The sequence below is a fragment of the Bos taurus genome, chromosome 17 (genome assembly GCF_002263795.3).
Source record: "Bos taurus isolate L1 Dominette 01449 registration number 42190680 breed Hereford chromosome 17, ARS-UCD2.0, whole genome shotgun sequence".
NCBI classification, from domain to species: Eukaryota; Metazoa; Chordata; class Mammalia; order Artiodactyla; family Bovidae; genus Bos; species Bos taurus.
The window spans coordinates 46,383,191-46,409,516 of NC_037344.1; the positions used below are offsets into that span (position 1 = coordinate 46,383,191).

The window sequence follows — 26,326 nt, forward strand, 5'->3', positions numbered from 1 at the left end:
GGAATGAGTCAAAAATAAGAGCTCTGTCCTTGGGGGTGCTTTGGGGTATTTTTGTCCTGCATTTAAAAAAATTCTTATTTTGACATAATTAACATTTGCAGAAAAGCAGCAGGAATAGCATAAAGAATACTTTTATATCCTTAACTCAGATTCATCAATTGTTATATTTTGCTCCCATTTCTTGATCATTTTATCTATTTCTCCATCTGTCTATCCATCGATCATCATCTCTCTTTCTCTATCATCTATTAGTCATCTATTTATGCATGCACACACACACACACACAATCAGGCTCCTCTCTCCATGAGATTCTTCCAGCAAGAATGCTGGAGTGGGGTGCCATTTCCTCCTCCAGGGGATCTTCCCAAACCAGGAATTGAACCTGCATCTCTTAGCATCTCCTGCATTGGCAGGCAGATTCTTTACCACTAGTGCAATCTGGAAAGCCCCATATCCTTTACTCAGATTCATCAATTGTTTGTATTTTTCCCCCATTTCTTTATCTTTTTATATACCTATCTGTCCATCTACCTGTCCATCTATCCTCCATCCATCATTATTTCTCTTTCTCTATCATCTATCAATCATCTGTTTACACACACACACACACACACACACTCACACACACACACACACATGGTGGGACAGGGAGAGAGATTTCCCCCAGAACCATCTAACTGACAGTAAATTGCAGATACATTGTCTTTTTGTCCTAAACTATTTCAGCATGTTTTTTCCTAAGAACAAAGACATCCTGTTCCAAGACCACAGTGCAATGATGTGAAGATTTAACATTGATGAACCACTAGTACCTAATCCACAGCCCCTATGCAGATTTGATCAATTGCCCCATAATACCCTAAATAGTCACTTTCTTTCCTGGCCCAGCATCCAGTCCAGGATCACATGTTGTAAGTTGCCATCGCATCTTTTGATCTTCCTTTAATGCGGAACAGTCCCCAGTCCCTCCCAGCCTCGCATGACCTTGACAGACCCTGAAGACTCTCCCTCGATTCAGGTTTGCTGATGTTTCCTCGAGATTCTATTCAGTTTTGTGTTCTTGGTGTGGTTGCTGCTCACATAATGCTGATGTGGTGTCTTAGGGCATCATTCAGGACACGTGTGGTTTTGACTTGTCCTGCTTCTGGTGATGTTAATTTGGTTGCCTGGATAAGGCAATATCTGTTGGAGATTTTTCACACTAAGGTTACTATTAATATCCTCCCCTTTACAGTTAGTAAATAATTTGTGGAGAGATACTTTGAAGCTGGGCTTCCCAGGTGGCACTGGTGGTAAAGAACCCACCTACCAAAGCAGGAGACAAGAGACATGGTTCTGTTCCTGGGTCAGGAAGATCCCCTGTAGGAGGATATGGCAACCCACTCCAGGACTCTTACATGAAGAATCCCGTGGACAGAGGAGCCTGGCAGGCTATGGTCCATGGAGTGGCAAAGAGTCAGACACGGCTGAAGCAACTTAGCATGCATGCACTTTGAAGCTATATACACATCCCATAACTCATCCATATAATAGGGCTACATGCTCCATAACTTAAAACAATCTTTTAAAAACATTGGTGAAAGTCACATAAAGCATACTACATTAACCATATGTAACTGTGCAGTTCAGTGGCACTGAGTCCATTCACATTGGTGTGCATTTTTCACCACCATCCCTCTCCCGAATTTTTCACTTTCCTAATCTGAAACTCCCATCACTTCATGGGAAATAGACGGGGAAACAGTGGAAACAGTGTCAGACTTTGTTTTGGGGGGCTCCAAAATCACTGCAGATGGTGACTGCAGCCATGAAATTAAAAGACCCTTACTCCTTGGAAGGAAAGTTATGACCAACCTAGATAGCATATTCAAAAGCAGAGACATTACTTTGCCAACAAAGGTTCATCTAGTCAAGGCTATGGTTTTTCCTGTGGTCATATATGGATGTGAGAGTTGGACTGCGAAGAAGGCTGAGTGCCAAAGAATTGATGCTTTTGAACTGTGGTGTTGGAGAAGACTCTTGAGAGTCCCTTGGACTGCAAGGAGATCCAGCCAGTCCATTCTGAAGGAGATCAGCCCTGGGATTTCTTTGGAAGGACTGATGCTAAAGCTGAAACTCCAGTACTTTGGCCACCTCATGCGAAGAGTTGACTCATTGGAAAAGACTCTGATGCTGGGCGGGATTGGGGGCAGGAGGAGAAGGGGATGACAGAGGATGAGATGGCTGGATGGCATTACTGACTCGATGGACGTGAGTCTGGGTGAACTCCGGGAGTTGGTGATGGAAAGGGAGGCCTAGCGTGCTGCGATTCATGGGGTCGCAAAGAGTCAGACACGACTGAGCGACTGAACTGAACTGAATCTGAAACTCTGTCCCAATCAAACGCTAACTCCCCATTCCCCCTCCCCACTCCCCAGCCCCGGCATCTACCAATGTACTTTCTGACTGTGAATTTGACTATTCTAGGTACCTCCTATAAGTGGAATCAAACAGTATGGGTCTGCATCTAATGCATATTGGAATGCATTTTTAAGAGTAACTTAACATATGTCTTACAAACAGATTGTACCTTCTTTCCTTCCCCGACTCCTGTGACAGCTCTATAACTTTCTTTTATCAGTAGGGGTATCTGATCAAAAAGTTTGGAAAACTTTCACCAGGGGATGCAGATTTTCTTTTCTGTGAAGGGTGAGACAGTAAATATTTTAGGTTCTGCGGGCTGTATAGTCTCTGTTGCAATTCCTCACCTTTGCTATTATAGCATGGAAGCACCCAGAGACATATGTAAACAAATGAGAGTTCTAATAAAACTTTATTTACAAAAACAATAGGTAGGCCAGATTTATGAGCCTGCAGTCTGTTGGTCTGCACTTTATGCTACTGTCAATCGATCTACCCCTAAAACCCAGAAATTTTCCCGTCTATGTGATATTCTTACTCTACAGGATCTGACCTAGAAGCTTTAGGATCTGAATTTTTGGTGCATAGATTTTCTGAAGGATGAGTCAAATTATATAGCTGCTGGTCTATAAGCTGAAAGCTGCTGTGACATCAACTGAGGTTTAAAAGGCCAAGTCCCCCTTAGTTCTCTTAAGTTTTTCCCTAGAAACTATCAAGAAGGACTTCAACCAGGGACCATGCATTGTTTGCTTTGCATAGTTTGAAGTTAAATGGGATTATTTTTGGTGGGGCTTGAACACTCTCAATTACCGCTTCTCACTTGGATGGGTTCACTTGACCCCGAAATCATGTTTCTTTTCCTCCCCTTTGTGAGGTGTTGACAATTAGGGAATCGCTTTCTAGAATTCCTAGCTCTTGTAGACATAGAATGTGAAATCCCAGATGGAAAATTAACCAAAATGGAATGTTTATATTTAGCGCCCCCAATTAGCCACATTCCAAGGAAAGAACCTCTGGCATTGTAAGGCTCACTCCAGGGAACTTGATAGCTCTGGAGGGATGTAGTTATTCACTTCATTTGTTTAGCTCTGTTTGATTCTGCAGGTTGTGTGATCTGGCCTGGAATGGTCAGATAAGTTCTGGATCACAGTGTTGTACTGGTAGCTGATTCTGTGTTGTTCAAGAGTCCCAGGTTTCTAGTTCCAGACTGCTTGGGGAGTGGATGAGTGTAAGCCATGTCTTTGGAAAGGAGGCTTGAGTGCTAGCTGGGGACAGTCTGTAGGTTTATTTATCAAAAGGAGGGAAGATTGTGGAATTGATCTAATGTATATCAGATTATATACATTAGACTATATACATGTGGGACTAGTCAGAGATCAGTACCCCCCAGTGGTGATACCCTTCAGATCCATTCTACTAACAGTGACATATTTTTAATACCCTTGTCTCTATTAAAAGTTGGAACCTAAATGTCCATTGACAGATGAATGGATAAAGAAGATGTGATACATCAGTCAGTTCAGTTCAGTTGCTCAGTTGTGTCTGACTCTTTGCAACCCCATGGACTGCACCATGCCAGGCCTCCCTGTCCATCACCAACTCCTGGAGCTTGTTCAAGCTCATGTCCATCAAGTTGGTGATGCCATCCAACAGTCTCATTCTCTGTCATCCACTTCTCCTCCTGCCTTCAATCTTTCCCAGCATCAGAGTCTTCTCTAATGAGTAAGTTCTTCGCATCAGGTGACCAAAGTATTGGAGCTTCAGCTTCAGCATCAGTCTTTCCAATAAATATTCAGGACTGATTTCCTTTAGGATTGACTAGTTTGATCTCTTTGCAGTCGAAGGGACTCAAAGTACATATATGTGATGGAATAGAAGAATGAAATAATGCAATTTGTAGCAATATGGATGGACCTAGAGGTCATCACAGAAAGTGAAGTAACTCAGACAGAGGAGAAATAGCATATGAGATCACTCATATGTGGAATCTAAAATACCACATGAACATATTTACAAAACAGAAACAGACTCACAGACATAGATGACAGACTCACAGACATAGACAGACTTGTGGTTGCCAAGGAGAAGGGTAGGGAAGGACTGGAAGTTTGGGATTAGCAGATACAAACTAGTATAAACAGTAAGGTCCTACTGTATAGCACAGGGAGCTACATTCAATATTCTCTGATAAACAATAATGGAAAAGGATATGAAAAAGAATGTCTACATGTGTAACTGAGTCTCTTTGCCGTATAGCAGAAATGAACACAACAGTGTAAATCAACTATGTGAAGTGAAAGTCACTCAGTCGTGTCCAACTCTCTGTGACCCCATGGACTATACAGTCCATGGAATTCTCCAGGCCAGAATACTGGAGCGGGTAGCCTTTCCCTTCTTCAGGGGATCTTCCAAACCCAAAGATTGAACCTAGGTCCCACACTGCAGATGGATTCTTTACCAGCTGAGCCACCAGGGAGTCCCAAGAATACTGCAGTGGGTAGCCTACCCCTTCTCCAGCGGATCTTCCTGACCCAGGAATCGAACTGGGGTCTCCTGCTTTGCAGGTGGATTCTTTACCAACTGAGCTATCTGGAAAGCCCAAATCAACTATACCTCAATAAAATTTAAAAAAAGTCAGAAGATAAGGATTTGTATTGAGAACATATGTTTCTCACCCTTAGTCAATTTGCTCCCTGTAGGCATCTGACTTTGCAAACTCTGATTTCAACCTCAAGCTGTTATACTAAAGCACTATCTGAGCAAGATCAGCACATTTAATCTTAGCTTACAGGGTTTCCTGCTTTTCTGGGTAAATTGACACTGGCTTCACTGCTGGGACCCTCTCTGTGCTTGGAAAACACACACAGTTTTGAAATTCCTAATAGGATTTCCCCAACCAACAAAAGACTTAGGGCTTCCCTTGTAGCTCATTTGGTAAAGAATCTGCCTGCAATGCAGGAGACCTGGGTTTGATTCCTGGGTTGGGAAGATTCCCTGGGGAAGAAAATGGCAACCCACTGCACTATTCTTGCCTGGAGAATCCCATGGACAGAGGAACCTGGCAGGCGATAGTCCATGGGGTCGCAAGAGTCGGACACGACTTAGCGACTAAACCACCACCAGCCAATGAAAACCACAGTCACAAACTCATTCTCTACTCCTTGCCTCTGCTCTTGGGTGGGATATTATCAAATATCTTTTCATGTGAGCCTATCAGGAGGTGAAAATGATTCACTGATGCCTAAGACAGCCTGAAACATCCCCAATCCAGTCCCCTTCAGGGTCATCAGTGCTTTGCGTGGTTTAGGCATCAGGAGACTTTCTCTATAAACTTTTGGAGCAATTCCAGACACTGGAAAAGACTCTCAACAGACACTCAAAAAAATACATGCTCTGAGTAGAAGGAAGATAAAACCAATGCAACTGCATCTCTGGGAACTTTGGGTCTGAGCAGAATATCTTAGCGGATGTGAAAACAGGGGCTGAGCCAGGAGACTAACAGGCCACTGGGTTCTAGCCGTTTCCCCGATCCTCTGCTGGAGCTGGACAGTGATGCTGGGGAAATGCCAATTTCCTTATCCTTCCCCCACCCTCCTACCTTGTCACTTCGACGTGGGAGCCCCAGCAACCATGCCTATTTCTTCCCTAAGTTCCTTCTCTCTACAACAGCTTCTTTCATGGCTGTTATTAAACTCACAGTCAACAGAGGAGAAGGGGATGTGTGACTTTCCAGCCTGTGGGCACAGCCCTCCCGCCTGAGACAACTAGGGGGACTGTCTGAAAGCAGAGGACATCAGTTAATCCTCAGAACCTCCAGTGGCTGGCATCTTACTCAGAGAAAAAGAAGAATTCTTGGACTTCCCTGGCGGTCCAGTGGTTAAGAGTTTGCCTCCCAAGCCAGGGGGTGTGAGTTCGATCCCTGCTAGGGGACCTAAGATCCCATATGCTGAATGGGTAGAAAAAACCAACCAAACAAAAGCCTATAAAAACAGAAGCAATAATGTAACAAATTCAATAAAGGATTTTAAAATGGTCCACATTAAAAAAATCTTAAAAAAAAAAAAAAAGAAGAAGAGTTCTTGCCACTTCTAATAAAAGTGTACGCGGCTTGGCTCCTTGCCCCTCCCTGGCCCCAGTCCCTTCCTCTTCTGAAAGCCCTGGGCTCTGTGCGCCCCCTCCCCCCACCATGCCAGGCCAGGTGTGTTCTCAGCTTCCCACCAGCTGTGCCCCACCTGGGGATGCTCCTGGTCTAGGTTGTTCCTTCCCTGGCCTCAGGTTTCTGCCCCACTATCATCTTCTCAGAGAGAACTTCCTGATCCCCGCCCACCTCTGTCTGTCCACTTACCTGTCTCGGGTGTCTCTGTCGCCCCATCACAACCCGCATTCTAGGTTCCTGATCTCTGTATCTGTGTGTGGTCCGCCTCCCTGCCCTGAGGACACAGGCGCGTGACAGCAGGGACCTGGATTTCATCTGAGTTGTATTCTGAGCACCCAGAGCAGTGCAGGGTGCCCAGGGAGATCCGCAAAGGATTTCTTTGATGGAGTAAATGCCTCGTTAAAGTGTTAGTCACTCAGTTGTATTCGACTCTTTGCAGACCTCATGGACTGTAGTCAGCCAGGCTATGCTTTCCATGGAATTCTCCAAGCCAGAATACTGTAGTGGGTAGCCTTTCCCTTCTCTAGGGTATCTTCCCGACCCAGGGATCAAACCCTGGTCTACAGCATTGCAGGTAGATTCTTTACCTGCTGAGCCACCAGGGAAGTGAATTTAAATAGAGACCAGGCTGATCCTTAGATACACACAGAGGGCAAGGAAATTCAGTCTCTCCCGCTGGGAATCCACTCTGCAGCTTGGAATAGCCAGTGGTAGGAATAATGTTTATGGGTAGAGTTTGGGGGTGGCTCAATTCTCCCTGCATCCAGGAAGCGGTCCATCTCTCTCCCCACTCCCTGTCTATCTCTCGAAACTTGTTACTCCAGCAGAAGGGGACTCAGGTGTCTGTTGTGTAATGCACAACACTGTTCCCTCAGCATCTCCACAAATGCACACAGAAGTTCCCGGATAGGCTGCCCTGTGGTTCATGGTCCAGGCACTGTGCTCTGAAGGACTCTGGTTTTTCTACCACAGGAAGAGCGGCTATGACAGGAGCCTGCTGATGGGGAGCAGCTGCTGAGGCTGTCTGAGTCGGGGGCTGCTGTGAATGCAGAGATGACCAGCAGCAATGTCTGCAGGAAGCCCAAACAAATGTGAGTGCAGCCTTCCCTACAGCACAGGCTGGCCTACCAGGATGGGAGAGAAGGAGGGGTCTGTTCAGGGTACCAGAAACCCGGGGTAAGTTTCAAATCTAACATGGATCTCAACCTTCCATTATTCACATAGGAAGCATTGTTTTGGTGGATTATCAAGGTCATTTTTGTCTTAGCTGCATTTTTGCTTATTTTTCTATTGCAGTAGTTGAATGTGTTTATAGATTTCAGGTTTAAATAGGCTTATGGGGTAAACCTGATGCAAATAATAACAGTTCTGCTTTATTGATTATGCCAAAGCCTTTGACTGTGGATCACAACAATCTGTGGAAAATTCTTAAAGAGATGAGAATGCCAGACCACTTTATTGCTTCCTGAGAAACCTGTATGCAGGTCAAGAAGCAACACTTAGAACTGGACCTGGAACAACAGACTGGTTCCAAATTGGGAAAGGAGTACATCAAGGCTGTGTACTGTTACTCTGCCTATTTAATTTATATGCAGAGTACATCATGCAAAATGCTGGGCTGGATGAAGCACAAGGTGCAATCAAGATTGCTGGGAGAAATATCAATAACCTCACATATGCAGATGATACCACCCTTATGGCAGAAAGTGAAGAGGAACTAAAGAGCCTCTTGGTGAAAGTGAAAGAGGAGAGTGGAAAAGTTAGCTTAAAACTCAACATTAAAAAAACGAAGATCGTGGCATCCGGTTCCATCACTTCATGGCAAATGGATGGGGAAACAGTGGAAACACTAGCTGACTTTATTTTGGGGGGCTCCAAAATCACTGCAGATGGTGACTGCAGCCATGAAATTAAAAGACGCTTACTCCTTGGAAGGAAAGTGATGACCAACCTAGATAACATATTAAAAAGCAGAGACATTACTTTGCTGACAAATGTCCGTCCAGTCAAAGCTATGGTTTTTCCCGTAGTCATGTATGGATGTGAGAGTTGGACTATAAAGAAAGCTGAGTGCCAAAGAATTGATGCCTTTGAACTATGGTGTTGGAGAAGACTCTTGAGAGTTCCTTGGACTGCAAGGAGATCCAACCAGTCAATCCTAAAGGAAATCAGTCCTGAATATTCATTAGAAGGACTGATGTTGAAGCTGAAACTCCAATACTTTGGCCACCTGATGCGAAGAACTGACTCATTTGAAAAGACCCTGATGCTGGAAAAATTGAAGGCGGGAGGAAAACGGGATGACAGAGGATGAGATAGTTGGATGGCATCACCTACTCGATGGATATGAGTTTGAGCAAGCTCTGGGAGTTGGTGATGGACAAGGAGGCCTGGCGTGCTGTAGTCCATGAGGTCGCAAAGAGTCGGACACAACTGACCAACTGAACAGAACACATATCAAATCTAGCTAAAAGTATTTTACAGTTTTGTACTACTCTGCTTTACCTCCATCCCTATTCAATCCAGTAGCTAAAGTAAAGCAAATGTTAAACAATGGGCATTTTTTCCATTATGTCCTGTGTTTATATATGTGTGTGTAAATCCTGTGTGTGCATATATATACACATAAAATATTATTTTACTATATATTTATTATTTAATATACACTTAATAATCATGTTTTTAAAATCTACATTTTTAATTTTAAAGACAGTTAAATGTACTCTTTTTAGGTTTACAGTTCAATGAGTTTTAGTAAGTAATAACACTTGGAGTCAAAAAGACAAAACAGTATCTGCAGTTGCTGAAAAACTCACACTGCACCAAAGCAAAAGAGAGCTCTCACTCTCAAACCCTTAGTCCCTAAGGCAACCACTCTTATTGTTGTAAGCTTTCTGAAATAGTCTGTGTATGTATAGACATTCTGTTTTTGTATGCAGACTGGAGACTGCATACACATTATTCGCCTTTTTCTTTTTTCACTTAATATGTGTTGGAGATTATATTGTGGCAACAACTCATCATTTTTCTTAAATTGGGGGAATGCTGTACAGTGTATATACAACCTTTGCTAACTTTTCAATTGAATTGTTGGTCTTACTGATTTGTTAGAGCTCTATATATATTAAAGTATTTAGTTCTTAGCTCATCAAGAGGCTGATTTACATGAAATCAATGAAGTCTGAGCTTCAGTCATCCTTAATTGCACAAACCCTTACAAGACCCTGAAATGATCCTAGCAATGTGTTCATAAAATTTACTCAGCTAAGTTATTTTAATTACAATCATTTAAAACAGTTATATCTCTTTATTGAGACTTTCTCTCATGATAGTTTTGTCAGACAGGCTGTCAGCACTTTTGACATCTGGTTAAGAGAAAGTTCAGTTAAGATCACATTTAATTTGGATTTAGTGGGATATATTAAATGAGTTTCTGTTACTTCTGGGTACAAATTATCACTGGTCATCATGGTACATGATGTCTTCCTGGAATAATACATCTGTGGCCCACCGTACTGAATTATCCTTCATCACCCTGTGTAGCCAAAGATGATATCATAATGTCACCATATCTTAGGTATGTGGATCTGGAAGCATATGTATAGTGGGTGAGAAAAGAGGTTTGAACTGTGTGGAGATGAAAGCTAGTCTGTGCAGAATTCTTCCAGTCTTCAATGAACAACTATTAGCAGAGAAGGTCTTTCTCACCAATGCATGACAAACAGGAAGTTCTCCTGTCTGAAATATCCTCAACAATCCAGCAAACACCAATGTAATCCATCATGCATTTATTTTTCTTTTTTGTTGGAAGTCAAATAAAATAGGATTGTTCAGAATTCCTATGCTTTTCCAGAGACAAGAGGCTTAAATCCAAAACTTGAGAACACCAGAGAACTCCTGATTCCAGGGAACATTAACAGACAAGAGCTCATCCAAAAGCCTCCATACCTACAATGAAACTGAGCTCTACCCAAGAGCCAACAAGTTCCAGAGCAAGACATACCACTCTAATTCTCCAGCAATGTGGGAACACAGCCCTGAGCACTAAAAGACAGGCTGTCAAAGCCATGCCAAACCCACTGACACCCCGAAACTCACTACTGAACACTTCATTGCACTCCAGAGAAAAGAGATCCAGGTCCATCCATCAGAACACAGACACAAACTCCTCTAACCAGGAAACCTTGACAAGCCACTAGTCCACCCCACCCACAGGGAGCAAGCTCCACAAAAAAGAAGAACCAGAGGTTAAAGCGTCTGCCTGCAATGCGGGAGACCTGGGTTCGATCCCTGGGTTGGGAAGATCCCCTGGAGAAGGAAATGGCAACCCACTCCAGTATTCTTACCTGGAGAATCCCATGGATGGAGGAGCCTGGTGGGCTTCAGTCCACGGGGTCACAAAGAGTTGGACACGACTGAGTGATATCACTCATTCACTCACATACTTCCAGCCTACAGAAAGGCTACCCCAAACACAGCAATCTAAACAAAAGAAAAGGCAGAGAAATATTCAGCACGTAAAGGAACCTGATAAATGCCCACCAACCAAACAAAGGAGGAGGAGATAGGGAGTCTACCTGAAAAAGAATTCAGAATAATGATAGTAAAAATGACCCAAAATCTTGAAAACAAAATGGAGTTACAGATAAACAGACTAGAGACAAGGATTGAGAAGATGCAAGATATGTTTAACAAGGACCTAGAAGAAATAAAAAATAATCAATAATGAATAATGCAATAACTGAGATCAAAAGCACTCTGGAGGGAACCAACAGTAGAATAACTGAGGCAGAAGATAGGATAAGTGAGGTGGAAGATAGAATGCTGGAAATAAATGAAGCAGAGAGGAAAAAAGAAAAAAGAATGAAAAGAAATGAGGACAACCTCAGAGACCTCTGGGACAATGTTAAACATCCCAACATTCGAATCATAGAAGTCCCAGAAGAAGAAGACAAAAAGAAAGGGCATGAGAAAATACTTGAGGAGATAATAGTTGAAAACTTCCCTAAAATGCAGAAGGAAATAGCCACCCAAGTCCAAGAAACCCAGAGAGTCCCAAACAGGATAAACCCAAGGCTAAACACTCCAAGACATATATTAATCAAATTAATGAAGATCAAACACAAAGAGCAAATATTAAAAGCAGCAAGGGAAAAGCAACAAACAACACACAAAGGGATCCCCATAAGGATAACAGTTGATCTTTCAATAGAAACTCTTCAGGCCAGAAGAGAATGGCAGGATATACTTAAAGTGATGAAAGAGAAAAACCTACAACCCAGATTACTATACCCAGCAAGGATCTCATTCAAATATGAAGGAGAAATCAAAAGCTTTCAGTTCAGTTCAGTTCAGTCATTCAGTCGTGTCCACCTCTTTGCGACCCAATGGACTGCAGCACACCAGGCCTCCCTGTCCATCACCAACTCCTGGAGTTTACCCAAACTGATGTCCATTGAGTCAGTGATGCCATCCAACCATCTCATCCTCTGTTGCCCCCTTCTCCTCCCACCTTCAATCTTTCCCAGTACCAGGGTCTTTTCAAATGAGTCAGCTCTTCTCATCAGGTGGCCAAAGTATTGGAGCTTCAGCTTCAACATCAGTCCTTCTAATGAATATTCAGGACTGATTTCCTTTAGGATTGACTGGTTGGATCTCCTTGCAGTCCAAGGAACTCTCAAGAGTCTTCTCCAACACCACAGTTCAAAAGCATCAATTCTTTGGTGCTCAGCTTTCTTTATAGTCCAACTCTCACATCCATACATGACTACTGGAGAAACCATAGCCTTGACTAGATGGATTTTTGTTGGCAAGGTAATGTCTCTGCTTTTGAATATGCTGTCTAGGTTGGTCATCACTTTCCTTCCAAGGAGTAAGTGTCTTTTAATTTCATGGCTGCAGTCACCATCTGCAGTGATTTTGGAGCCCCCCAAAATAAAGTCAGCTAGTGTTTCCACTGTTTCCCCATCCATTTGCCATGAAGTGATGGGACCAGATGCCATGATCTTCGTTTTCTGAATGTTGAGCTTTAAGCCAACTTTTTCACTCTCTTCTTTCACTTTCATCAAGAGGCTCTTTAGTTCTTCTTCACTTTCTGCCATAAGGGTGGTGTCATCTGCATATCTGAGGTTATTGATATTTCTCCTGGCAATCTTGATTTCAGCTTGTGATTCATTCATCCTAGCGTTTCGCATGATTTACTCTGCATATAAGTTAAATAGGCAACAAGAACAGTGACCCCAAAAGAGACTGACCAAGACTTGCCTGTGAGTGTCCAGGAGTTTCCAGCGGAGGTGTTGGTTGGTGGTGGCCTGCTGCAGGGTTGGGGGCACTGGGTGTAGCTGTACATGCAAGGGATGTTTTGAAGGAGGTCACTATTATCTTCATTACCTCCACCATAATTTGGCCCCAGGTAAATAGCAGGGAGGGAACACAGCTCCACCCATCAAAAGCTTTACAGACAAGCAAAAGCTGAGAGAAAATCAGCACCACCAAACCAGCTCTTCAACAAACGCTTAAGGATTTTCTTTAGCAGGAAACATAGTAAAGGTTTATAAACTTGAACCCAAAACAACAAAGTAAATGGCAATGGGATCATACTTATCAATAATTACCTTAAATGTAAATGGGTTGAATGCCCCAACCAAAAGACAAAGACTGGCTGAATAGAATCAAAAACAAGACCCCTATATATGCTGTCTACAAGAGACACCTCAAACCAAGGGACACATACAGACTGAAAGTGAAGGTCTGGAAAAAGATATTTAATGCAAACGGAGACAAAAAGAAAGCAGGAGTAGCAATACTCATATCAGATAAAGTAGACTTTGAAATAAAGGCCATAAAAAGAAACAAAGAAGACATAATGATCAAAGGATCAATCCAAGAAGAAGATAAAACAGTTATAAATTTATATGCACCCAACAAAAGAGCACTGCAATATGTAAGGCAAATGCTAACAAGTATAAAAGGGGAAATTAACAGTAACACAATAATAGTGGGAGACATTAATACCCCACTCACACATGGATAGATCAACCAAACAGAAAATTAGGAAGGAAACACAAACTTTAAATGATACAATGGACCAGTTAGACCTAATTGATATCCATAGGACATTTCACCCCCAAACAATGAATTTCACCTTTTTTCAAGTGCACATGGAATATTCTCCAGGATAGATCACATCCTGGGCCATAAACTGAACCTTGGTAAATTAAAAAACAAAAATGAAATCATTTCAAGCATCTTTTCTGATCACAGTGTGGTAATATTAGATGTCAACTACAGGAAAAAATTATTAATAATACAAACATATGGAGACTAAACAACATGCTTCTGAATAACCAACAAATCACAGAAGAAATCAAAAGAGAAATCAAAATATGCATAGAAACAAATGAAAATGAAAACAGCAACAACCCAAAACCTATGGGATTCAATAAAAGCAGTGCTAAGGGGAAGGTTCAATGCAATACAAGCTTACCTCTAGAAACATAAGAAAAATCAAATAAATAACCTAACTTTACACCTAAAGCAACTAGAAAAAGAAGAAATGAAGAACCTCAGGGTTAGGAAAAGGAAAGAAATCATAAAATTAGGGCAGAAATGAATGAAAAAGAAACAAAAGAGACTATAGTAAAAATCAACAAAACTAAAATCTGGTTCTTTGAGAGGATAAATAAAATAGACAAACCATTAGCCAGACTCATCAAGAAGAAAAGGGAGAAGAATCAAATCAACAAAATTAGAAATGAAAATGGAGAAATCACAGCAGACAACACAGAAATACAATGGATCATAAGAGACTACTATCAGCAACTATATGCCAATAAAATGGACAACTTGGAAGAAATGGATGAATTCTTAGAAAAATATAACCTTCCAAAACTGAGCCAGGGAGAAATAGAAAATTTTATCAGACCCATCACAAGCATGGAAATCAAAACTGCAGTCAAAAATCTCCCAACAAACAAAAGCCCAGGACCAGGTGGCCTCACAGGTGAATTCTACCAAAACTGTAGAGAAGAACTAACACCTATCCTACTCAAATTCTTCCAGAAAATTGCAGAGGAAGGTAAACTGCCAAACTCATTCTATGAGTCCACCATCACCCTAATACCAAAAGCAGACAAAGATGCCACAAAAAAGAAAAGTACAGGCCAATATCACTGATGAACATAGATGCAAAAATCTTTAACAAAGTTCTAGCAAACAGAATCCAACAACATACTAAAAAGATCATACATCATGACCAAGTGGGCTTTATCCCAGGGATGCAAGGATTCTTCAATATTTGCAAATAAATCAATGTGATACACATTAACAAATTGAAAGATAAAAACCATGTGATTATCTCAATAGATGCAGAGAAAGCCTTTGACAAAATTCAACATCCATTTATGATAAAAACCCTCCAGAAAGCAGGCATAGATGGAACACACCTCAACATAATAAAAGCCACATATGATAAACCCACAGCAAACATTATCCTCAATGGTGAAAAATTGAAAGCATTTCCCCTAAAGGCAGGAACAAGACAAAGGTGCCCACTCTCACCACTACTATTCAACATAGTTTTGGAAGTGTTAGCCACAGCAATCAGAGAAGAAAAAGAAATAAAAGGAATCCAGATTGGAAAAGAAGAAGTAAAACTCACTGTAGATGACATGATCCTCTACATACAAAACCCTAAAGACACCACCAGAAAATTACTAGAGCTAATAAATGAATATAGTAAAGTTGCAGGATATAAAATTAATACACAGAAATCCCTTGCATTCCTATACACTAACATTGAGAAAACAGAAAGAGAAGTTAAGGAAACAATTCCATTCACCATTGTGACAAAAAGAATAAAATACTTAGGAATAAATCTACATCAAGAAACAAAAGACCTATATATAGAAAACTATAAAACACTGATGAAAGAAATCAAAGATGACACAAATATATGGAGAAATATACCATCTTCCTGGATCAGAAGAATCAATATAGTGAAAATGAGTATATGACCCAAAACAATCTGTAGATTCAATGCAGTCCCTATCAAGCTACCAATGGTATTTTTCAGAGAGCTAGAACAAATAATTTCACAATTTGTATGGAAATACAAAAAAACCTCGAATAGCTAAAGCAATCTTGAGAAAGAAGAATGGAATTGGAGGAATCAACCTGCCTGACTTCAGACTATACTACAAAGCCACAGTCATCAAGACAGTATGGCACAAAGACAGAAATACAGATCAATGAAACAAAATAGAAAGCCCAGAGATAAATCCACGCACCTATGGGCACCTTATCTTTGACAAAGGAGGCAAGAATATATAATGGAGAAAAGACAATCTCTTTAACAAGTGGTGCTGGGAAAACTGGTCAACCATCTGTAAAAGAATTAAACTAGAACACTTTCTAACACCATACACAAAAGTAAACTCAAAATGGATTAAAGATCTAAATATAAGACCAGAAACTCTAAAACTCCTAGAGTAGCACATAGGCAAAACACTCTCTGACATAAACCACAGCAGGATCCTCTATGACCCACCTTCGAAAGTAATGGAAATAAAAGCAAAAGTAAACAAATGGGACCTAATTAAACTTAAAAGCTTTTGCACAACGAAGGAAACTATAAGCAAGGTGAAAAGACAGCCTTCAGAATGGGAGAAAATAATAGCAAATGAAGCAACTGACAAAGAATTAATCTCAAAAATACACAAGCAGCTTATGCAGCTCAATACCAGAAAAATAACTGACCCAATCAAAAAATGGTCCAAAGAACTAAACAGACATTTCTCCGAAGAAGATAAGCAGATGGTTAACAAACACATGAAAAGATGTTCAACATCACTCACTATTAGAGAAATGCAAATCAAAACTACAATGAGGTACCATCTCATGCTGGTCAGAATGCTGCTGCTGCTGCTAAGTCACTTCAGTCATGTCCAACTCTTAGTGACCTGTGGACTACAGTCTACGAGGCTCCTCTGTCCATTGGATTTCCCAGGCAAGAGTACTGGAGTGGGGTGCCATTGCCTTCTTTGGCTAGTCAGAATGGCTGCTATCGAAAAGTCTACAAATAATAAATGCTGGAGAGGGTGTGGAGAAAAGGGAACCCTCTTACACTGTTGGTGGGAATGCAAACTAGTACAGCCATTATGGAGACCAGTGTGGAGATTCCTTTAAAAACTGGAAATAGAACTGCCATATGACCCAGCAATCCCACTGCTGGGCATACACACCAAGGAAACCAGAATTGAAAGAGACATGTGTACCCCAGTGTTCTTCACAGCACTGTTTACAATAGCTAGGACATGCAAGCAACCAAGATGTCCATCGGAAGATGAATGGATAAGGAAGCTGTGGTACATATACACAATGGAATATTACTCAGCTATTAAAAACAATACATTTGAATCAGTTCCAATGAGGTGAATGAAACTGGAGCCTATTATACACAGTGCAGTAAATCAGAAAGAAAAACACCAATACAGTATATTAAGGCATATATATGTAATTTAGAAAGATGGTAACAATGACCTTATATGTGAGACAGCAAAAGAGACAGATATAAAGAACAGACTTTGGACTCTGTGGGAGAAGGTGAGGGTGGAATAATTTGACAGAACAGCATGGAAACATGTATATTACCGTATGTGAAATAGATCACCAGTCCAAGTTCAATGCATGAAACAGGGCACTTAAAGCCAGTGCACTGGGACAACCCTGATGGAGGGGATGGGGAGGGAGGTGGGAGGGGGGTTCAGGATTGGGGTCATATGTACACTCATGGTTGATTCATGTCAGTGTATGGCAAAAACCACTGCAATATTGTAAAGTAGTTAGCCTCCAATTAAAATAAATAAAAAGAAAAGAATTTCTATGCATTTTGAACACACCTTGGAATAGTAGTTCAGGAGCTACTGTAACAGTAGCTATACATGGAATAAATTTGTTAAAGAAAATTTTTTAAAACTTTAGATATGTTATTTTTTAAATTGAAGAATATTTGATTTGCAATCTTGTGTTAATTTCTGTTGTACAAGAAAGTGACTCAGGTATACATATGCAGACCTTCTTTTCAATATTCTTTTCCATTGTGGTTTATCCCAAGATATTGGATATAGTTATGCTGTACAGTAGGACCCTATTGTTTATATAAACAACTATGTATAATTGTTTGCATCTGCTAACCCCAGACTTCTAGTCCATCCCTTCCCCACCCCTTCCCCTTGTCAACTACAAGTCTGTTATTTATGTCTGTGAGTCTGTTTTGTAAAACAAGTTCATTTGTGTCATATTTATATTCCACATATGAGTGATATCATATGATATTTGTCTTTCTCTGTCTGACTTACTTCATCTGATATGATAATATCTAGCTGCATCCATGTTGCTGCAAATAGCATTACTGCATTCTTTTTGATGAGTTAGTAATATTCCATTGTGTGTGTGTGTGTGTGTGTGTGTGTGTGTGTGTGTGTGTATAAACACATACACCACATCTTCCTCATCCATTTATCTGCTGATGGGCATTTAGGTTGTTTCCATGCATTGGCTGTTGTAAATAGCGCTGCTATAAGGATAGTGGTGCATGTATCTTTTTGAATTATAGTTTTGTCTGGATATATGTCCAGGAGTGGGGTTGCTGGATCATATGAAGAAAACTTTTAAACTGTCAAAAATAACTTTAACCACCCCCCGCATTTAATTAAATATGCTAGGGAAAGAATTTATCCTTTATTCTCTCAAAATAGAATTATGCCACAAAATCTTTGTCATTTGGAGAGGTCATCAAAGATCATGCAGCCAAAAAAATGCAACAAAAGAATTGCAGAGGTCTGTCAAGCAGTTAATTAAACAAATACAATGTTATTTTTCTAAATTTTGTGATATTTGTGGGGTTTGTTAGCTTTTTAAAGTCTGGGATTTGATTTATTTTCTCATTCATTAGACATAATCATATCTATACCATTTTGTATTGGTGGGTTTCTTTTCTGTTTTTATTCTTTTAAAACAGGGTCCCCAAGTTGAACAAACCCCAGGTCTCATAAAACCTGGGCCCATACCTGAGTCTGAAACTTGTGTTGCCAATATTTTATCCTGGTTTGTAACTTATCTTTTGGCTTATTTATGGCATTTTTTTTCATTGTGCAAAAGTTTTAAATTTCCATGTTGTCATATTTAATCAACTTTTACTCTCATCATCTCTGATTTCCTGTCTTGGTTAGAAAGTCCTCCTTCATTTAAAAATAATGAAAAAAATTCATGATTTCTTCAAAAATGTCTAATTTTTCTTCTATGTGTTTAAATGCTTGATTCATCTGGAATTAATTTTTGAGTAAGAATTTAAAAAAATTATCCAGCTTTATGAATGTCATTTATTGAATAACCAGCCTTCTTATTGATTAGAAGTGATACTTTATTATGTAGTAAATGCTGATATGTGATAGGACTTATTTGCCTAAATCTATTCTATTGATCTACCTATTCTTGCACCACTACCATCAATTTAAAAAATATATTTATATTTTAATGTCTGGTAATGGTAGTATCCTTTCATTATTCTTCTCTATCCTAAAAAATTTTCCAGGTTTTGTGCTTGTATTTTCATACAAAGCCTAGAATCAGCTTCCATAGATCTGAGGGTATCTGTCTGTATATCTTTTGTAATCATGTTAAATTTTAAGATTGATTTAGGGAAAATGTCATAGAATTTAAGCATCCCTTCCAAGCATAGTATATGCTTTTCTCTTTATTCAATTTCCATATTTTCTTCTTCAGTGTTCTTCACATATATCTTGTGTATTTCTGGTTCAAATCATTCCTAGACATAGTCATATCTATACCATTTTGTATTGGTGGGTTTTTTGTTTGATATGCTACCATAAATGGGATTGTTTCCCAACTGGTTGTTCTTCCTATATAGAAAAGCTATTGATTTTTAGATATTATTAAATGCAATAATATCCTTTTTTTTTTTTTGGTTGGCAGCAAAAATAATACACGATTGTATTCTATTAAGGAATACATGCAGAATTCTTCTATGTGGTCCTATTCTACTCCATTCCATTCCACTCCATTCTTATTTATAACAGTTTCTTGGTTCACAGACCATCATAACATCTCCTAAAATGACTTGAAAAGGGCTTAGGTACCACACCTCACCACTGGCCTTGGGACACGCCTAGTAGAGAGCCTGCTGTGCTTTGTAGCAGCTCTGCACCTGCTGAGACCTTGATGTTCAGGACCTATTCTTAGCTCCATGACCATTGTAGATTCTGCTGCTTTAATGCTGAACCCTCAGAACCACGTTGCAATCGACACCTGGCATTTCCTCAGAGAGAGCTAGTCCAAATGGAAACAGCCCAGCTGTGCTTTCTCCATATGTGTGACTGGAAGGCTCTGGATGGCAGTTATGCAACTTTGCATCTGGTGCTTCTCTGTCAGTCTTGCAAACACTCTTTGCATTCAGGATCAGATAAATCATTCTCTCTGTGCTCAGTCATTCAGTCATGTCCGACTCTTTGAGACCCCATGGACTGTAGCCCACCAGGCTCCTCTGTCCATGGGATTTCCTAGGCAAGAATACTAGAGTGGGTTGCCATTCCTTCTCCAGGGGATCTGCCTGACCCCAGGATGGAACTCATGTCTCTTGTGTCTCCTGCATTGACAGGCAGATTCTTTACCACTAGTGCTATCTACATGGTGAGTTATCTATAGCAGCTCTTAATAGTCGAACAGGGATTCCTCTGTAGGGTCTGTTTTCTGAGTGGCCTCTGACTAGTGCTGAAGCAATGAGCTTCGCCGATTTCTTCAAGCAAGCCAGGCTGGGTCCTGGCAGCCCATTTTCCAGAACTGAGTAGTCCCTTCCTGCTGTGTCTTCACACCTTGTTCTTCACAGAGGCAGCATGGTTTCCTCTGCATCATGAGTTACCCAAGATCTTGTCTATGAAATTCTCTGCTCTGTTACATTTTCTGGTGGCTAAAGCACAGAATTCACCTGCTTTTTTGTGAAGTTAGAACACAGTACTCACAGGTGGAATCACTGAATTCCTTTTCTTTTATAAATTTATTGAAAACTATTAAATAGAGAGTGGATGAACAACAAGGTCCTACTGTATAGCATAAGGAACTATATTCAATGTTCTGTGATAAACCATAATGGAAAAGAATATAAAAAAAATGAATGTGTATATATATATAATGTATAACAGAATCACTTTGCTCTACAGCAGAAATTAACAGAGCATTCTCTCTATATATAATAGTTTTCATCTGCTAATCCCAAACTCCCACTCCATCCCTCCCCCTCCCCACTGGCAAACAAGTCTGTTTGCTATGCCTGTGAGTCTGTGTCTGTTTCTTGGATAGGTTCATTTGTGTCATTATTTAGATTCCACATATTAAGTGATCTCATATGGTATTTGTCTTTTCTGACTTACTTCACCTAAGTATGATAATCTCTGGGTCCATCCATGTTGTTGCAAATGGCATTACTTCATTCTTTTTTGTGGCCAAGTAGTAGTTCATTGTATATGTACACCACATCCTCTTTATCCATTCCTCTGTTGAAAGACACTTAGGTTGCTTCTGTGCAAGCGTGCTAAGTTACTTCAGTGGTGTCTGACTCTTTGTGACCCCATGGACTGTAGCCCACCAGGCTCCTCTGTCCATGGGATTCTCCAGGCAAGAATACTGGAGTGGGTTACCATGCCCTTCTCCAAGGTTGCCATACCCTTCTCCAGGGGATCTTCTGACCTAGGAATCTCCATGAAGACAGGGACTTCCCAGGTGGCGCAATGGTGAAGAATCCTCCTGCCAATGCAGGAGACGCAAGAAATGTGGGTTTGATTCCTGGGTCAGAAGATCCCCTGGAGAAGGGGATGGCAACCACTCCAGTATTCTTGCCTGGAGAATCCTGTGGACAGAGGAGCTTGGTGGACTCCAGTCCATGGGGTTGCAAAGAATTGGACATGATTGAGCACACATACACGAACATAGGGGTGCATGTATCTTTTTGAATTAGAATTTTGTCCAGATATATGCACAAGAGTGAGACTTCAGGATAATATGGCAAATCTATTTTTAGTTTTTCAGCACCCTTCATACTGTTCTCTATAGTGGCTGCACCAATTTACACTCCCACCTGCCTTCCTTTTCTGATTGGACGGGGACAGTGTCCTCTCCCATTCTCAGCTTGCCGGGTCCTCTAAGTGGGTGAAACGGAGACCCTTAGGCAAGCAACTCCCATTGACATGAAACACTATGGGAATGATTATGGACTCTTAACACGGCCAGCTCAAGTGGCTGTGGCCCAGCCTGGGGAGGACTTTGTAGGTGATTGTTTCAGAACCTGTGCCTTTAGCCCTATCTGATCTATGGATTGTTTCAAAACAATCTGCTGAGAAAAGAGGGGGAGAAAGCCATATTCATACCATTGAACGTCCTTCTCCAAGAGTGAGTTCTTTCTCAGGGGGAGGAGCTTTATTTTCTTTTGTCCATCACGTTCTGTTTCCCATGATAACCCCAGGAGGTGTATGCTCTCTTAGAAGCAGAAAGGATACTTTTGTAGCCAGGGGAACAGACCAACCTGCTCAAGGTCACACAGAGTTAGGATTAAGACTTTGGCCAGCCTGACTCCCAATTCATGTGCTTTTCCCATAGTCCTTTTTAAACATTGAGATGAGCTTCACATAACATAAAAGTGAGAAATTCAGTGGCATTTAGTGCCTTTGCAATGTTGTACAACCACCACCTAATTCCAAAATGTTTTCATCACCCCTAAAGCACATCCTGTGGTCATTAGCAGCCCCTTCCTCCTCCCCGCTTCCCCCTGGCCCCGGTCCTGGCCACCATCCTATCCATCTCTTTTCTGTCTCTATGGCTTTGCCTATTCTGGACATTTCATCTACATAAAATCATATGACATGTTTTCTTTTGTGTCTGGCCTCTTTCCTCTACCAGTATGTTTTCAAGTCCATTCTTGCTGTAGCCTGTGTCTGCGCCTCTGTCCTTGTTGGGCCTGCATAGCGTTCCACTGCCTGGATAGACCACCACCTCCTGTGGATCCACCTGCCCATCCGTGAGCACTGGGCTGTCTCCACCCACTGGCTGTTGTGACTAGAGCTGCCTAGTCAGCCTGTACACAGTGGTGTATAGGTGTTTGCCTCTTCTCTTCCCTGGTCTTGGTTATGGGGATCCGACAGCTCTGCCTGCAGAATGAAAAGGGAAATGGTGGGTGGTCTGCACCCCACTCCTGAGAGGGGCACAGAACTCTTGGTTCCATGGAAAGAGGCTGGGACTAGCAACCTCAGGGCTGGAGGAAGACTTCTGTCTTGTAGGCAAACTCAGATCCTCTCCATCTTCAGGAAGCAAAAGTGGGTCCTGATTAGGAAAATGTCTCCTCCACCCTCGTACCACCATGATGCAGAAGTTGTCTGGGAAAGAAGTGTCTTTCTGGCCAGTTAGCTTTTTATTTTTCATACCATGTTTTTTTTTTTTTTTTTAATTTAAAGAAAATTAAAAAAAAAATTGGCAACATCCTGTGGCTTGTGGGATCTCAGTTCAATGACCAGGGATGGAACCCATGCCCTCAGCAGTGAAAGCTTGAAGTCCTAACCACTGGACCCACCAGGGAATTTCCCAGTTTTTTAGATCATGGTGGTTTGTGTAAGGCAAGTGACTCAAACACAGTGGTCGAGGGTGTATTAGATTTTCCTGATGAGCCTGTTTTGTAAGCCTGTTAATTGGAAAAGCAACAGAAACCATCTCCAGAGAGACTCTTACCTTTTTGTAAAAAAGACCTGTCGCTGGTGCTTGGTCTCTGTCTAGGCAGGTGGCACTGGGACCCCTCAGAGCTGCAGTCGAGGTCTGTGGGACCTAACATGGGGCTTTCTTCCCAGGAGCTAAATTATTTAGCATCTTTAAATCACACACGATGGGGTTTTCATCTCAGGGAACAAACTGTGTGCATCTGTGTGTGTGTGTCAAGTCCACACACATTTTCCTAATCTGTCACTCTGCCTCGTTGCTAGGTAGCTGGTAGTCTGCGGAAGAGTCTGAACTTCTTGGGGGACGAGGAGGACACATATGTTATTTTCTTTGGATTCTGGAGGTTGGGGCGGGCGGGGGCGCCAGACCAGAGGGTAAAGACCCGAACAGCTTGGGTGGTTCACATAATCGCTTAATTCCCGGCTGCACTTGAGTTTCTTAGCTTTGTGGGGCGCGCGAGGGCAGGTTTTCCGCGGCCGGTAGGTTGCAGGAGGCCCCTGGCAGCCAACAGGGGAGAGCTTGCGTTGTTATTCCACAGACGGAGCATCACCCACTGAACCCCAAGCCCTGCGTGGCTAAGAGAGCTGTGTGGCCTCCATTTCTGTCCTCGCTTTTGGCCACAACTCGGTGGAAAAGACGCTGGCAGGGAGGGGAGAGCCATCTTGGTGTGTGTACGTCTGTGTTTAAAACACTGACGTTTCCTGGGCTCTGGGTACCGCTGCATGGCGGTTGGTCCCCCCCCCCCCGCCCCCCCATCTTTTTCTCTTTGGGCCTGCTTGCCTGCCTGCAGAAAACTAATGAATCATTTCTAGCTGAATCCTAGCAGTGCAGACACACCAATGCCCTCTCTCTCTCTCCCCCTCCCTCCCTCCTCCTCTCTGCTCCTTCCCTCCCTCCCCCTTCCCTCTCTGCTCTCTCCCTCTGGCCCCCAGTTTGTAATCTGACACAGCAGACTGCAGTTGTCTCCCGGTGAACCTCCCAGTCTTGGCATTGCTGCTTCTAAGGTAGGCTGAGATTTATTATTATTATTTTTTGTCCTAAAAATAGCTTCTCGTTTGCCTTTTCACCCCTCCGCACGCACCCCGCGCTGCAGCGGCGGCGGTGATCGCTGGGTGATAGCCGGAAACTCTCTGCCTGACAAAGTTTATTTTCCAGCGGTCTGAGGATGCCCTTCAGCACGGGGTCCGGGTACTGCGCGGCTGGCGAAGCTGCCATGGACGCCGGTGCCGGAGAGCCGCGGGGAGAGGCGGACCGTTTCCAGACGATTCCTCCCGCTGATGCGGGATATTGCTGCTTGGTCCCCGTGGTTCTAGTTTCCCAGGGCAGGGCTGACGGTTCTCAGTCACTGTGGGGTTCCCGACACCCCTTCCGCCCCCAGCTTTGCAGAAAAGCCCCTCTGGGCGAAGTTTGACACCACGGCAGGCAATGTCTTTGTAACCCCCAGGTGTGTGAGTTCGGATTGTTTCTCATCTAAGCCTGTTGGGGGCTCCGGATGTGGTCTTCTTTGAGGTTGGGCTGGGGTGAGGAAGGGGTTGTGGGCCAAGGAATAAAAAAATAAAAGAGTTGGTTGTATCATCCCCAGTTTGGCTCAGATCTGAAATGTATGGAGCCAGGGACCTGCACGTTAAGAATTTGTCAATTCATGTCCCATAGACTGACTTGAATAATTTGTTTGTCAAAACAGATGTTCCCGGCAGAATGCGTGCGTGCGCATATGTGTGTGTGTGTGGGAGTGTGGGAGTGTGTGTGTGTGTGTGTGTGTGTGTGTGTGTGCCCACAGGCTGTTCGCTGGGGCAGGCCCTCCCCCGAAAGCCATGTTTTCACCTGGAGACGCAGTGTTTACAGGACGGTCTGCCGGGAGGGAAGTTGGATTTGGGGGCCAGTGGGGGCGAGGGTGCTGCTTGCTCTCCTGACGCTGAGGCCTTTGTAGAGGCAGGTGCGCTGCTGTCCCCAGGGCGTTCCCACGGGCTGTCCCCAAAAGTCCAGCTGAGGGCTGGGTGGACGCAGCTCAACACTCCGTCATTGGGTCACTGGGCTCGGGGCCACTGGGGGCTTCTGCAGGAACTGGGGACGGGGGCTCTCCAGACCCTTCCACTGGGTTTGCAGTCCCCCCAAGTTCTTAGGATGGCAGGGTGAGCGAGGAGGGGAGGGCCTTGAGGGAAGGGGTCCACCCTGGGCTCTCTCTCTGCATCATCACCTTTTACTAAAGTGAGACCCCCACCTCATTAAGGGACAGAAAATGTCCCAGGGAGAGCAGGCGGAGGAAGAAGGGAGTGAGCTGGCTATGAACATGGAAGATGGGATGGAGAGAGAAGGGGGGCGTGGACCACCTCTCCTCAAGCCCAGTTTCTGAACCAGGAGTAAAGGAGGTGCCATGGGAGGAGAGCACTTTAAACTTAGCCCGATTGCAAGGTGAACAGTCCCTGGGTGGGGGGGGGTCCCCTCCCCATCCAGACACCCCAGCCCCTCAGCTTTCTCCCAGCCCTGCTGTGGAATCCCCTGTTGTGGCCCGGACCCCTAGCCTGTGGGATTTCGTTATCTTTGAGTGTGATTTGGGCTCCTGTGAAGTTGAAGCCTCCAGGCGAGATGCTTGGGTACCACCCGGGCTTGTGTCTCCGATGTGGGGCTTTGGTGTGGGAGGCAGGCAGGCAGACAGCCCCATCTGCAGTGTGGGGTGACTGGGCTGTGCCCCAGGGCCTACGGCTGCTCTGCTGGCCATATGGCACTGTACCCGGGACACGGAGCAAAGCATTTTGAGGTTATTTCAGGGAAGTGGCTGGCAGCTGATATTTACCACCCTCCCCTTCTGAGAAGATGACAAAGTGGGTCAGGGAAAGGTTGGCGCTGTCAGCGTGCCAGGGGAGTGGGTGGGACTTAAGGGGCTGCCCCCACCCCCACCCCAGTCCCAGGTTTGTGCCCTGCATCTCCCATATCAAACCCAGCTACATCTGAATCCCTGGTGGGGGGGAGTCTCAAAGCGTCCCCAGGTGAGGCTG

The 26,326-nt window shown here is 42.9% G+C and overlaps 1 protein-coding gene across 8 annotated transcripts in view; it reads left to right on the top strand.

Annotated features, from left to right (window-relative positions):
- Window positions 1-7,532: 7,532 nt before the first annotated feature.
- Window positions 7,533-26,326, top strand: part of RIMBP2 (RIMS binding protein 2) — a 325,528-nt gene continuing 306,734 nt past the window's right edge. For 7 of the 8 annotated variants that reach the window (XM_059876305.1, XM_024977660.2, XM_059876306.1 and 4 more), the window contains exon 1: window positions 7,533-7,648. In XM_059876305.1, coding sequence (XP_059732288.1) covers window positions 7,611-7,648 — 38 coding nt within the window. In that variant the 5' untranslated portion in view covers window positions 7,533-7,610. Of the gene's footprint in view, window positions 7,649-18,821; window positions 24,335-26,326 lie in introns of those variants that run through there. The other variant, XM_024977661.2, reaches the window with a different exon arrangement.